This window comes from Hippocampus comes, unplaced genomic scaffold (genome assembly GCF_001891065.2).
Source record: "Hippocampus comes isolate QL1 unplaced genomic scaffold, H_comes_QL1_v1.1 scaffold135, whole genome shotgun sequence".
Taxonomy (NCBI): Eukaryota; Metazoa; Chordata; class Actinopteri; order Syngnathiformes; family Syngnathidae; genus Hippocampus; species Hippocampus comes.
Genome location: NW_017805583.1, coordinates 1,269,612 through 1,282,827, shown reverse-complemented (window position 1 = coordinate 1,282,827; position 13,216 = coordinate 1,269,612). Strand labels below are relative to the sequence as shown.

Here is a 13,216-nt window from a genome sequence, read left to right as displayed (position 1 = left end):
AGAAATAAAAACTGTTTATAAAAAAAAGAAAACCAAATTGTTCATTCAATTACATTGTCATATTTTTCTTATTTAATATTGTCATATGTTTATTCTTAAATAAATGTTGAATAAAGCCCTTGCTTCAGGTCCCCAGCATTAACCTGCAAAAAAAAAATGGTTTATAAAAAAGAAAACCAAATTGTTCATTCAATTATATTGTCATATTTTTACTGTTAAATAAATGTTCAATAAAACCCTTGCTTCAGTTCCCGAGCATAACCTGCAAAAAAATTAGAAAGTTGCCCCTCAAAAGAAGTCATTGATTTGCAAAACTCTCCATAAAGAAAAAAAAATTGGAGGGGGGGGGGGTTGTGAAATGTCATTTCCAGTTTCCTTGTAATTTTCGGCATTGGGTGCAGCCGTATGCAGCCCAGTATGCCGGCATCCTTTGATCTTGGCTTTCTTGTCGTCCACGCATGAAAGCACTAACCCAAGTGCCCCTACTAGCTTATATAGGTACACAGTCCAAAATTTACGGGCTGTTCTTCTTCTTCTATGGCAGGGGGCATCTAACGTTTAAAAGGCATTATCAAAATTTACTGTGCTGGAGTGTGGGTCGGAGTTTGTTACTCTATAAAAAAAGAACAAAACAGAGCACAACCTAAATCCTCTTTACTATTCCCATCTTCTTTACAAACTGAAACAACGCTTTGAACTTAATATTGTCAATCATACAATATCCCCTCCATTTCCTGATTTCGTCCTGCAGTTTTGCTTCTTATCTGGAGGGTAAGTTGAGAAGAAAAAAATTTGACATGCTAGAAAAAAACAAAAAACTGCTATTTTGGAATCTAAATGTAGTTTTATTCAACATAAAAAATTAACTCAACAGATTTTTTTTCCCTCAAATTGTTCCTGAGTGCAATCAGTACCAACAAACATTACAAAAGTCAAGTACCATTAACAGTGTGCTTTATTACCGGCTTTATCCACGGGAGACCATTCCTGACATTTAAGGCTTTCCAAAATTACACAAAGGGGCACCTCCCAGACCCTTGTCAGCAGCAACAACTCTCTGACTTCTAATATTGTTCAGCATGTGGCTCACATCTAAGCACCCTTGGTGGGCAATACACCACATCACGTCCAAAACTCAATCGACTGTGTTAACAAGGTTAGAGACCTAAAGCTGGACAAAATAAAATGATGTCTTCATTCGATCTTACCTCTTTTGTTCCCTTGAATCAAACCCAGGATGCAGTGGAACCCATGAAGCAATGAATTTTACTTGGTCACAGCCTCCTAGACAGATCCACATAAAGGAGTCACACTTAACGGATTAATCAACAGCCAATTGGTCAAATCAACCAACAACTACTTTGACAATTGATTGATGATTTTGAGCCACCGCTTAACTTAAAATTGTTCAAATCCTTTGATTTCAGCCTTCCAACAGGAAATATCCTCTGATTTCTTTAGTCCTTCATGAAAGCAGATTATCCCTTGTGTTCCAAAAGTAAGACATTTGCAAACACCTGCATTTACTTTGGAATACAGTGATTTGATTTGACCTTATTTTTTGACATAGGGGCCAAACCAGCATCTGAGTCGTAATCAATTTAGGGAAGAAATAATAGTCAGTTTAATTGGTGATGTACACACACACACACACACACACACACAGTATATGATATTGTTTATTCATTAAACATTCATTGTGGGGAAAAAAAAGATTTTTCAATGAACCTTCAAGCAAAAGCAAAATGCAATTGTGTCTGATTATTTAATTAATTGATGGAATGATTGATGGAATGAACAATTCTAAAAATAGTCAATTGTGACAGCCCTAGCAGATACTGGATGCCACTAGCAGGGATTTAACGTCACATATTCTCAATATGTTTTTCCAGACAAAAACGTGGTTGCGGTATGGATTCCCGGATACACAACGTGGACTTCAAGTCTCTCAAGCAACAGGGAAGGAGAAGTCATTTGCTTTGAACACTTTCACCTTCTAACAAACATAGATAGACCACTGTGAGCTGCTTGGAAATCGGACAACAGGAATGTGCTAATCCATCATGTTGTTTTTGTTCCGGCTGAACCCTGGTGTGAATTCTTGTCGCAGGATCAATAGAGTAAACCTCTGCTCTTGTGCATGCCAGCCAAAAGAATAATTAGTCAGCTCTCTTGGCGCTGTCAGGGAAATGTTGGACTTGAGTTTTATGTGAGGTGTGTGTGGGGTGGGGGGAAGAAGCGATATAAATTTGTCCCAAAAAGCCAAGCGATCCAAACAGAAGCTGAGAACGATCCCGGATTTGACTTTGGCATTCAGAACATCCAAAGGTGAGTATGCTGTATTGCATAATGTGCTTGCATCGGTTTCTCAAATAAACAATTTTTTTAACAGGTAGAAGACACCGAAATAACACTGAATATACAGGAGTTCATTCAGTAAATTATCAACTTTTTTAAAAATTAAAATATGCGATTCCACCTATCTCACCAACAGATGAATTGTCCGAGGATACCCTTGATCTTGCTGCTTTTCTCCAGTGTTCATGGTTTCCAATACACCAACCTGGCAAACTATGTGGACAGCCATCAAGAAGAGTATGTCGAGGTACGGTGCCTTTTAAATTGTCCGTATCTTGAGAGTTACTCGTGTGACTCGTATGCTAAATTATTATTACATTATGCATTTTTAATGTATCGGATGCAACTCAAGCTCTTTCTGTGAAAGAGGAGTAACACATAGAGTAATAAATAATTATGTCTGACATTCATTTCTGAGGTAGAAACATTTCTTACAGTGATGGAATTCAATTCTACACCACAGCAAACTGTAACCACAGTATTACAAATTTTGAAAAGAATAATTCTCTTGATTGAATGCGTCAATCAAAACTGGTGTTGTTACATATAAACAGTTGTACATGACTTTCTGTCACAAATCTAATAATACGAGCTGTAATGTTTTGAGATAAACAATTCAGCACTTAACCCCTTCACCTCAAAAAAACTGCTGGCAATTAGAAAGAAGTTCCTGCACTGACTGACCTGTTCTGACTTAAATTATTATTAATTATAGAATAATGGGTGTAACTTCAAAAATCAAATGTAAAATAATCCCACTTTTGAGATCTGGCGTTTCCCAGGCCGCTTGAAATTGCAGGGCTTGCGACACTGCTTGGACTTAGCACCAAATCCGGTGTGGAAAGAACACAACCCGTTGTCACATTGGCGACGGGCCAACCAGGCGTCCCAGTTGGAGGTACGCACGTGGACCAACTTTTGACGATTGGCCAAGAAAACCCTGTCCGCCCCCACGGCACGTTAGTTTCTGGTGGGAGAAGAGTGGGGAAAATTGCTCGTACAGTGCGCACCGACACTGAAAGCTGACGCAGGAATATATGTGGGAACAGGAATGAGGGAATCAGCCGAGTCCAGCACAGCCAGCGTCCTTCCGCCAATTCAGTTGGTCCGCCTTTACCGGTTCGGACAGTTGAAAGAGTCTCAAAAGTAATAACTTGAGCGCATTGTACTCGCAAATACTGTCACTGGTGGAGGCTCCAGCAGCGCAATCGCTCTGGCTGTCATGGAAGCATCCAAGTGTCATACTCTCACCACTCCCTTAAAGACAACATCATTGGATGAATGTGTCTTTTTTTTTGGCACACTGTTGTCATTTTCAAGAGGACGAATGCTTTTGTTGGTGGGAGATTATGTTTTAAGAATGACTGGCATATACTTGATGTATACGGTAGGCTCTACGGGAATGGGTAGCTGTTGAAAGTGACTCCAGCAACATCCTCAAGAGATCAGAGTTACACCGCATGATGGAGTTGACGGCAAAGAAGCTCCAGCAAATGGGAGGAAGTGTCAATTTAATCGACATTGGTAATCAAGAGGTGAGTTGACGTGTAAAAACAGACTGCCAGTGCCTTGGCAGAACGTACTCATGCATAGTGAGAACATGAAAACCGAGTTCCAAAGGCATAAAGCTCTAATGGGCCACAGTCCCCTAACTATATCCCCTTCCATGCACACACACACACACACACACACACACACACACACACACACACACACACACACACACACACACACACACACAGTAAATCTACTAGGTAAGACACTGATTACATGAGTCTATGGTGTTTTCTCGGGGTACCATCATTTTTGTCCAGGCCTGTTTCATGAGTTGTATTTTCATTTATTTTTTTAAATAATTCTATTGAACCACAATTCAAAAGCCAAGTCTAATTTTCATCCGTTAATTTTTCGGAACATATTCTTTCTTTTTTTTCATGATTTTTCTTTCATTAAGAGGACACACTTGTATTTCCTCATTAGAGTTGTGAGTGAGAGGATTTTGAGGCAGGATACACCCTGGACTTGTCACAAATCTCTGAGCACGTGCAGACAAACAGCCATCCACACTCACATCCGTTGACACTTTTGAGTCTTTAATGAAACTAACACTGAGAAACCCCATTGGGCATGGTGAGAACATACCAACTCCTCACAGGGATGCCAAGCCTGGAAAGCAAGACCTGCAACTGACATGCTAACCACTAACGAGTCCTGCCCTAAAATTTTGCACATAAAAATGACATGTCTGTTTGCATCCGCAGTTGCCTGATGGACAGATCATAATGTTGCCGAATGTTGTGACTGCTCAGTTTGGAAATGACTCCGACAAACGCACCGTGTGTATCTACGGCCATACAGATGTCCAACCAGCAAAGCTTGAGGATGGCTGGGCCACTGATCCGTTCAACCTAACTGAAATCAATGGTAATACCTATCGATGTTTTCTTTGTAAAATGTCATGCATAAAACAAATTGAAGTTTAAACCTCAATTCAGAATTCCTCTGTAAAAATGTCTGTACTATTCAAAGCTACTTTCTAACCTCTTAGCTCATTAACTAGTTGGCGTCTTGCCAGTCTGACTACACAAGATTCTAAATCATGCTCTGTTGTTTCTTTATTGCATACCTCCACCTACTGTACGTGTCTCGTCAATGCAGTCTACTCAAAACTGCTGTATTCACTCTTGCGAAGAGACACACGCAAGACATGGATATGGGTGGCGGTGGAGGTGTGGTGGGGGGCGTGTTGCCGTCAATCGTCAGCGAAATAGGCATCCGGCAGTGAAGGACAGAGACGCCCGTCAATACTTTAGTGATGATTACACTGACGGACGAAATTTTTACTTAAAAAATTTAAAGGCACAACACACTCAAGTACTAAAGTGTTTGCATGTATTTTCATTTCATCTCAGTTTCCCTTTCATAAACCCATTTTATTCATTTATTTTTCACATTCAGTTTTATTGTGTGTTTTATATTTTTCTTTATACTGTTAATTATCTAACAAAACATAATGGTGCTTTTTGGGTGTAACGGATCAGATTAATGCCATTTTTCATTCATTTCAAAAAGTTGAATTGGGATATTAATGTTCTGAGTGTCGTCTCAGAACAAATGAAGCCTGTAAGTCAAGGTGCTCCGGGACTGTTACAGCCTATACACATTTTACAAACACGATAAAAATAAATTCATCCATTTATGTCTTTTTGTATTTACAGGTAACCTGTATGGCAGAGGAGCATCAGACAACAAAGCTCCAGTTTTAGCTTGGATTCATGCTGTGGAGGCTTACAAGTCCCTTAATATGGTGTGAAAGTGTCCACATTACCAATACCAAGATTGATTGAGCTTTTCTTTCAAAGATTTGTCTTGTGATGGGTCAACCTACAACCAAATTTTCTTCAAGAGGGGAACTTGTTCCTGGCACTCTTAATTGTCCTGAAAAGAATGACTCGGCCAAACTTTAGTATCATGCAATTTCTGAGTTTGTATCATGGCTCTACAGTCAAACCCCGAGGTGCATTTTAAAGTGTGGGTCGAGGATAAACATTTGAATCAGGAACATTCACATGCATCATTGTATTTATGATTCTAGATTTTATGCTTTTGCCAGAGCAAAATGAGAGACATTATAAAACGTGGATTTGACAGAAGGTATTAAGAGGAGAATTCTCCAAAAGGCAGTGATACCCCAGAAGAGGCTGAAGCTCCTCTAAGAGGACAGCACAAATACGTACGTTAATGTACGTATGCCGAGGTGTTTCTTGGGTGCAGCATTCTTGAAGCCAACCATGTGTGGAACAGGGTAATGGGGCAGCAAGGCACAGGCTGAGGAAAGCAGGTGGGTTGGAGGAGGCATGCAAGTGAATCTTGTGTACCTTGTTGCTCAGCGATTGGCTGGGATGGAGTAGTGGAGGTTAACAATCCAAATCCGAATCAAATCTAAGCCAGGTTGAAAACCAGTACCGTCATCAGGTTTCTATTGTCAACCGAACTTGTCCAAGATCCCAAAATGTAAACCCGAGTTCCAGTTTCAATCGTCAATAAACAAGACTTACAAATCAGGCCAGGAGGAAGGCAGAAGCAGTGGTCGGGAGAATAGGTAGAGTCACAGAAGAGGTTGGTCTAAATACAGGTTCAGGTTCAGGTTGGCTGGAGGGTTCTGGAAAGATGAGTAACAAACCGGTACTCAGGTGAAGAGCAGAGATGCTTATATAGAGCTTAGAAGTGGTGCGAACATTGAGGCTACAAACGAGGTGTCTCAAGCTGAGGCACAAGAAATGGCTCTCAGGAACTAGGGATACAAAGTCGCAGTGCTGCAACGAGAAGGGCAAACAGCTTGTGTCTAATGATTCAGCTCACAGCAGCATAACTTCAGGACTTAAATCAATAATGACAGTAATTAATGTGCAGCAAGGGCTGTCGAGAGGCTAACAGCTATGGACTGTTCTGGTGCTCCTTTGAGACCTGGCTCATTTTTTAAAATCTCCTCGTTCTCTGTTTTTTTAGGTGCACTCTTTTTTGAAGAAAAAAAAAGTTCCTTGGTTGAATGTTAAAAACTTGAATCAGGTCGAATTTTACTTTTACTTTCATTTGTGCATTCCAGGAATTACCAGTAAATGTGAAATTCATCTTTGAGGGCATGGAGGAAACAGGCTCCAATGGTCTTGATGCAATGATTCAGTCACACAGAGACACGTTCTTCTCCGATGTGGATTACATCATCATTTCTGACTGTGGTTGGCTCAGCAGAAAACCAGCTCTAACCTACGGCACTCGGGGCAACTGCTATTTCTTTGCCGAGGTTGTATAAGTGCGCATAGATTCATGAGCCAAACAACAAAAAAGCTATGCCTTATTCTGACCTCTTTTTCATTTGCAGGTTGAAGGCCCTAAGCAGGACTTGCATTCTGGTGTTTATGGAGGCACTGTAATAGAACCAATGACTGATATCATTGGCCTTCTGGGTGAGTGTGCATTTGGAAATGGAATGGAAAATCAAATTTCATTACCATTACACATGTTGCAAGTCCAGAGCAACGGAATTAATTTTCCAGTTTCAACCTCTCCAATACACATTAACAGACATTTAACAGGGAGGGGGGAGACAGAAACGGGAAGGTGATGGGTCCTCCAGCACCCCGATTTCTTAGATATGAAATGAAAAGGAACTCCCAAACTACGCTCTCATTGGAGGGGGAGGCTTGGGGTGATAGATTGTCTCTAAGTGTGCTTGTGAGCGTGGATAATTGTTTGTCTATGTGTGCCCTGCGATTGGCTGCTAACCAGTTCGGGGTGTCCCCCGCCTACTGCCCGAAGACAGCTGGGATAGGCTCCCGGACCCACGTGAGGATAAGAGGATTAGAAAAAGAATGCTTGGATGAGAAACATGTTCAACATTGCATGCGTATTGTTAATTGCAAATATGTGGTGGTGGGCTGTAAGGCAAAACCATTAAATCCAGATCCTCCACTCTGCAGATACTCTTATAAGCCCAAGTGGTAAGATCTTGATTCCTGGGATCAGGGAGGCCGTTGCTCCCTTATCTGATGAAGAATGGAAAATGTACCAAGATATCCAGTTTGATCTTGACAGCTACATGAGCAAGATTGGTGTCAGTCAGCTCATGTACAATAACAAGGTGGCAAATGTGAACAATTTGGCACATTTTTTTATGTCAAACAAGAAGACTGCTCCAAGAAAAGTGACTCTGCTTTCTGTAGGTGGACTTGTTGGCTCATAGGTGGCGCTATCCTACTGTCTCCATTCATGGCATTGAGGGAGCATTCTCCGACCCTGGCACTAAAACCGTCATTCCTGCAAAGGTTATTGCAAAATTCTCCATTAGACAAGTTCCTAATATGGAACCCGTGATGGTCAAGAAACAGGTGAGTCTTCTTTGTTAGATACGAAATAAATTCCACTCGTCAAGTAACATCTCATTTCCTTATCGATACATTGCTTAAGGTCACGGAGTACCTGCATTCAATGTTTGCCAAGAGGAGGAGTCCAAACAAACTAAAAGTCACAATGGTGATTGGAGCAAAGCCTTGGATAGCTGATATCCGAGACCTTCTCTATGAAGCCGGCAAAGCAGCTGTCAAGAGAGGTATTGTATTCTTTTGTTCCGTATCTCATGCAACACATCACTTGTAGAAAAAAACGCAAAATAAAATAAATACTAAGTTATGAGGAGACCATCAGGTTAGGTAGTTAGGTACAAGAGATTATCCACGAAGTAAAAAAAAAAAAAAAAAAAAAAGTTCCTGGCATGCACAACATATGCTGCACATATGCGTCATATAATGAAAGTATTTTCTTCTCTGTCCCATTTATACCTTAGTTTTCATAACAGAACTAAACACGAGGAGAACAGAGTGCAGATCCAATATGTGCTACATGCAGTGAACGCAGTGACAAAAACTAATCTCCCCCAGCGCCACGTAGACCAAATTCATTGAATATTTGCACAACACGCACACAGGGTCTGTTAATGATGCTGGATGTTCATGAGAATTTGACCCTTCTTTGACGCTAATACTGTTATAGCGAAAGCTAATCTGGAAATCCAACCAAACTCATTGCTGCTCTGCTTACCTTTGGATTTGAGAGTGTGTTTCAGACGCTGAAGTCCAATGGCTTTTGCTTGAAAATGGCAGATATTTGTCCAGCTTTGCTTCCAAATCATTCTGTAAATGTCCTGCCCTGCTCCATGACAATTAGCGAAATTCAGAACCGCTCAATCACAGATGTGAATCCATTTGACCTAAATGATTAGAAGCTTCGCAAGGCATAAAACTCAACAAATAGCATTTTCATTCCAAAATATTTGACACAGTTAGCACATTTTGCCACTTTAAATCGACACTGGTCAACGACTGAACTATTAGACACATTTTTTGACGGGGCGGCGGGGACACAGAAAAATCACTATTCACACATTCATTCACACCGAAGGACAACGGAGATCTCCAATTAACTTCACATTGGTCAATTAATTGGAGAGTTAACTGGCCTAAAAACATGCACGGTAAGTTACCATGCATGTTTTTCAGTCCAGTGTGGTCTCAGGTTCCACCATGTCGTCATAGGATAAGAAAAGATAAGAAAGCCCTTATTGTCTCACAATGGAGAAATTCGCAACGCCCTGGTGTTACGGCAGCCTATACTGTCTGTTCTATCAGTATTATTTGCATGCCAAGAAGTACAGAACTGATAAAAGTTGTCACCTGGAGCTCAAAATCAATACTAATCAGCAAAGTGTGATTAAATGAAGTGCGTTATGTGTATTTTTCTGTAATTAATTAATTAAAATGAATGCCTTTAGGTTCAGGCCTTCATGAAGATTCAGAAAGTTCAACATTGAGGTTTGATTCGTCTCAGCGATGAAACAAATATTCTCTGTATTTGAACCCATCCTAGGTGTGTTGAGAGTAATGCATTTTTTTTTGTAAATACCGCGGCATCCTTTCCATGATCTTTTTGCAGTTTTCAATACGGATCCTGATTTGATCCGTGAGGGTGGGACCATCCCGATCGCCAAAACCTTTCAAGATGTGACTGGAAAAAGTATCATCATGTTGCCTATCGGAGGTTTTGACGATGGTCTGCACTCGCAGAATGAGAAAATAAGCAGGTTTGTGTTCAACATCCTTCACATAGCACATTCATCACTATTTTTGACACTGGTACGAATGGGAAGAAGGCAGCGCTTCATATTTGTTTGCAATAGTGAAGAGGGGAAAAATGTCAAAAGTGAGCCGAGAGCCCGGTTTTATTTCTGACTGTAGTATCTTGGCTTCATTCAACCTTAAGTATTGTCACAGTTTATTAAAATGTAATAATGGGTCTTAACTGAGCGTTTATTTTTCATTTCTTTCCAGGTACAATTATATTGAGGGGACCAAGTTATTTATTGCATACTTGTATGAAGTGTCCCAGATTAAGAAGAGCAGCGTGTAAGACATTTGGCCAGCTTCAGTTTGTCAATAAATTGTATTTGTGTTCAGTCGACAAGGTCTCACGATCATTCTAATGGATCACATTTCCAAAAATGAGACCGTAATGGATTTCTGTCTTTTGAGCATGTTTGATTTTCTAACTACTTCTAATTTAGTGATTATAACAAATCAACTTGTTTGCAGGCATTTATGAAAATTCAAGACGATAATACTGTCAGGCTACTGTTGGCTATTAACTCCCACAAATATTTTGAATGTTGCAATCCAAGTAACTGAAAACAGTTGTGTGTTATGCTCACAAGTCTCCCGTAACCACACAGCCGCTCTGCTAATTGGAAAATCTTGTGTGTGGCACCGTACAAGATGCCGCACGACATACGGTTTCTTTTTTTACATGTAATAATTCTGTGTGCAATACTGTATATGGCAGATTGTGTTGAATTTGCCACTGAGGAATGATAGTATCATAAAATAAAACTACAAAAGAAATCGGTGTTTCAAAGTGTTTCTTTTAAATATAGAAAATATTAGCCACAGCATTTTTTTTTTTTTGTCAGAAACTGGGTTCCAAAGACAATCTCATGGGAGTTTGTCGGCGCGCACTCAGGGACATTCACTGTTTTTGCATCTTACAACCGGAGTTGAGGAGGAACAGCCGAGGACGATGACGATCGGTTGCCTCTGGATCCAGCAAAGTCAAAATCATCTGCAATGAGGGCACATTATTCAAAGAGAACTGAATTAGTCCGTATTTCCTTCCTCTCCCCGAGTCGTCACCTTACCGCGCTCGAAGAGTTTGTGTGTCGCACTGTTCCTACGTGCAACGTTTTAGGGGCTTTATTTCGCTGGTCAGGTTAATCAGCAGCAGCTTCTTGACTCAAATTCCAGTGTTGCGACAGCTGATCGGAGCTATGGCCATGTGGTCGGTGCCTGTCATGGCAGGAAGCGCTAAACCTTTTGCTGTCCACTGCCTTTGCCTCAGCTGGGTAAAGCAGTGCACCGTCAACACCATCTAAGGTGGGTATGCCGTGCTGCCGACCTGGTCTTGAGATATTGTGGGTCGGTGGAGAGAATACTTTGAACTCTTCAATTCCACCAACAAGCATCGCAATGAGAAAGCAAAGTCGAGAGCCTCAAAGCTGATTTGCCGTCACTGGGATTGTGTTCACAAACATGGTTAAAAAGCTGTTTGTGGCAGAGTGCTGGGGTGCGAGAGGTCAGAACAGAATTTCTTAAGTCTCTGGCTGCGTCCAGAATGTAGGTCCTCCAAAGGCCGCATTTTCAGCAACATGACGTCAGTTTCGGCGCTACTCAACCGCACGTGGTTTCCAAATTGGAGAATTCGCAGGCACGCAAAGGCTCCTCTTTGTGTAGCCTGCGTGGACTGCATGATCCGTGGCGAATTTGGACAAGCCTAATGTGAATTTGGACAACATGTGCGGTCGAGTCGTGCCGGAAGTAACATCATGCGGCCAAAAATGCAGCCTAGGGAGGATCCGGGCTATGAATTTGGACACAGCCTCTGTGTCTGCATTATCAGGTGGACATTGGGGACAGGGCATGCATCTGGATTGGCAGACCAAGATACTGGCCCCCCTTTAAAAAAATATATAATTGAGGGGTATGCTCCGAATGCAGGGAATCACACTCCTTGTCGTCCCTGTTATGGGGATTCTGGAGTTGATGCTCTGTCAGGAAGTCGGATGTCAGATTCAGGAGGAGCAGTGTGTTTTTTTTTGTCCTGGCCGTATGGACCAGCTCTATACCCTCAACAGGGCCCTGCAGGTTTCTCATCTTTGCTTCCCAGGTAAGGCGCAGCATGGTTAATTTCACATGTACATGCAGGGCAAAAGACTCACGCCCATATTGAAGCACGTGTGGAAAAAGCTGAGACACGTAGGCCGTGTGGTCCAATTGAGTTCATTTCGCAGTGCAGAGTTTCAAATTACTTACACATAGCGTGAAGCTTCGCCACATTTTCTGAGCATGTCAGAGACTTGTGAAATTGGAACTGCATAGATGACAACACACAACGTCACTTGTGAAATGTTCAAAGCTTATTTCTGGCAGTGAACTCATTCACTGTGCAAATGTGCTTATGGATATTCTCATTTATCCAGCTCATGTCATTCTCAGGGGATTGAATCGGTCGCAACTGGACTGCTCTGTTTGTCTTAGAAAATGTTTTGCCTCTAAATGAGTAAGCGTCATCAGTTCATGCAACAAGATTTGGTTAGAACTGCACCGGCCGAAGTTGGTGTGGGAAAGCACGACTCTTTATGCTCCATGTTGGAGGCATGACCCGACCACGAATTGAATCATTCACTATGTCACAATGACGCTCTACTCAGCGCAATGATGGTGATAAATTCTTCATTTCTGGCTGCATGGTTTGAATCTGAGTGCTCGTGCCGGTCAGGCTTACTTGTAGTTGGACCACTTAGACACTCGGGAGCTATCATGTTTTTTCTTGTTGTCCCGGACGCTGATTATCTTTATTGGAATTTTCTTGTTGCTCTCTATTTTTTTTTTCTCTCTTTGTTGCTCAATTCATTGTTTTTTTTTTTTTTTGTTTGTTTGTTTTCTTAAAACGAGTTTGAACAGATCTTCAAATTGGTCTGGGGGGAGTTCTGAGCTGAATGGTCTTCTACCTCTCTCCAAATAAAAACAACAACAAACGAATAAAAAAAATCACAAACAATTTCACGTCAAAACTGTTTGGACTTAAAATGCTTTTCCGCATAAAAGTATGGTTCCCTTGAAATGTTACACATATGTGCGACACATGCTCTACGATACAGGCCTTGGACCAGCAGAGCAACAGCGGTCACCAAGAAGCTCCCAAGAACCACATAAGTAGCGTGCGGGCCATGTTTCCGAATTATAGTGAAAAAAAA

At 41.3% G+C, this 13,216-nt stretch overlaps 1 protein-coding gene across 1 annotated transcript; it reads left to right on the top strand.

The window, feature by feature from the left end:
* The first annotated feature begins 2,233 nt into the window (after positions 1-2,233).
* cndp1 (carnosine dipeptidase 1) lies at positions 2,234-10,809 on the top strand. Its single transcript, XM_019880061.1, has 12 exons — positions 2,234-2,328; positions 2,495-2,605; positions 3,750-3,893; positions 4,620-4,782; positions 5,577-5,665; positions 6,965-7,162; positions 7,241-7,325; positions 7,839-7,999; positions 8,082-8,246; positions 8,326-8,467; positions 9,847-9,994; positions 10,242-10,809. The coding sequence occupies exons 2-12, from the start codon at positions 2,495-2,497 to the stop codon at positions 10,318-10,320; spliced, it is 1,485 nt and encodes a 494-aa protein (XP_019735620.1). The 5' UTR covers positions 2,234-2,328; the 3' UTR covers positions 10,321-10,809.
* The last annotated feature ends 2,407 nt before the right edge of the window (positions 10,810-13,216 follow it).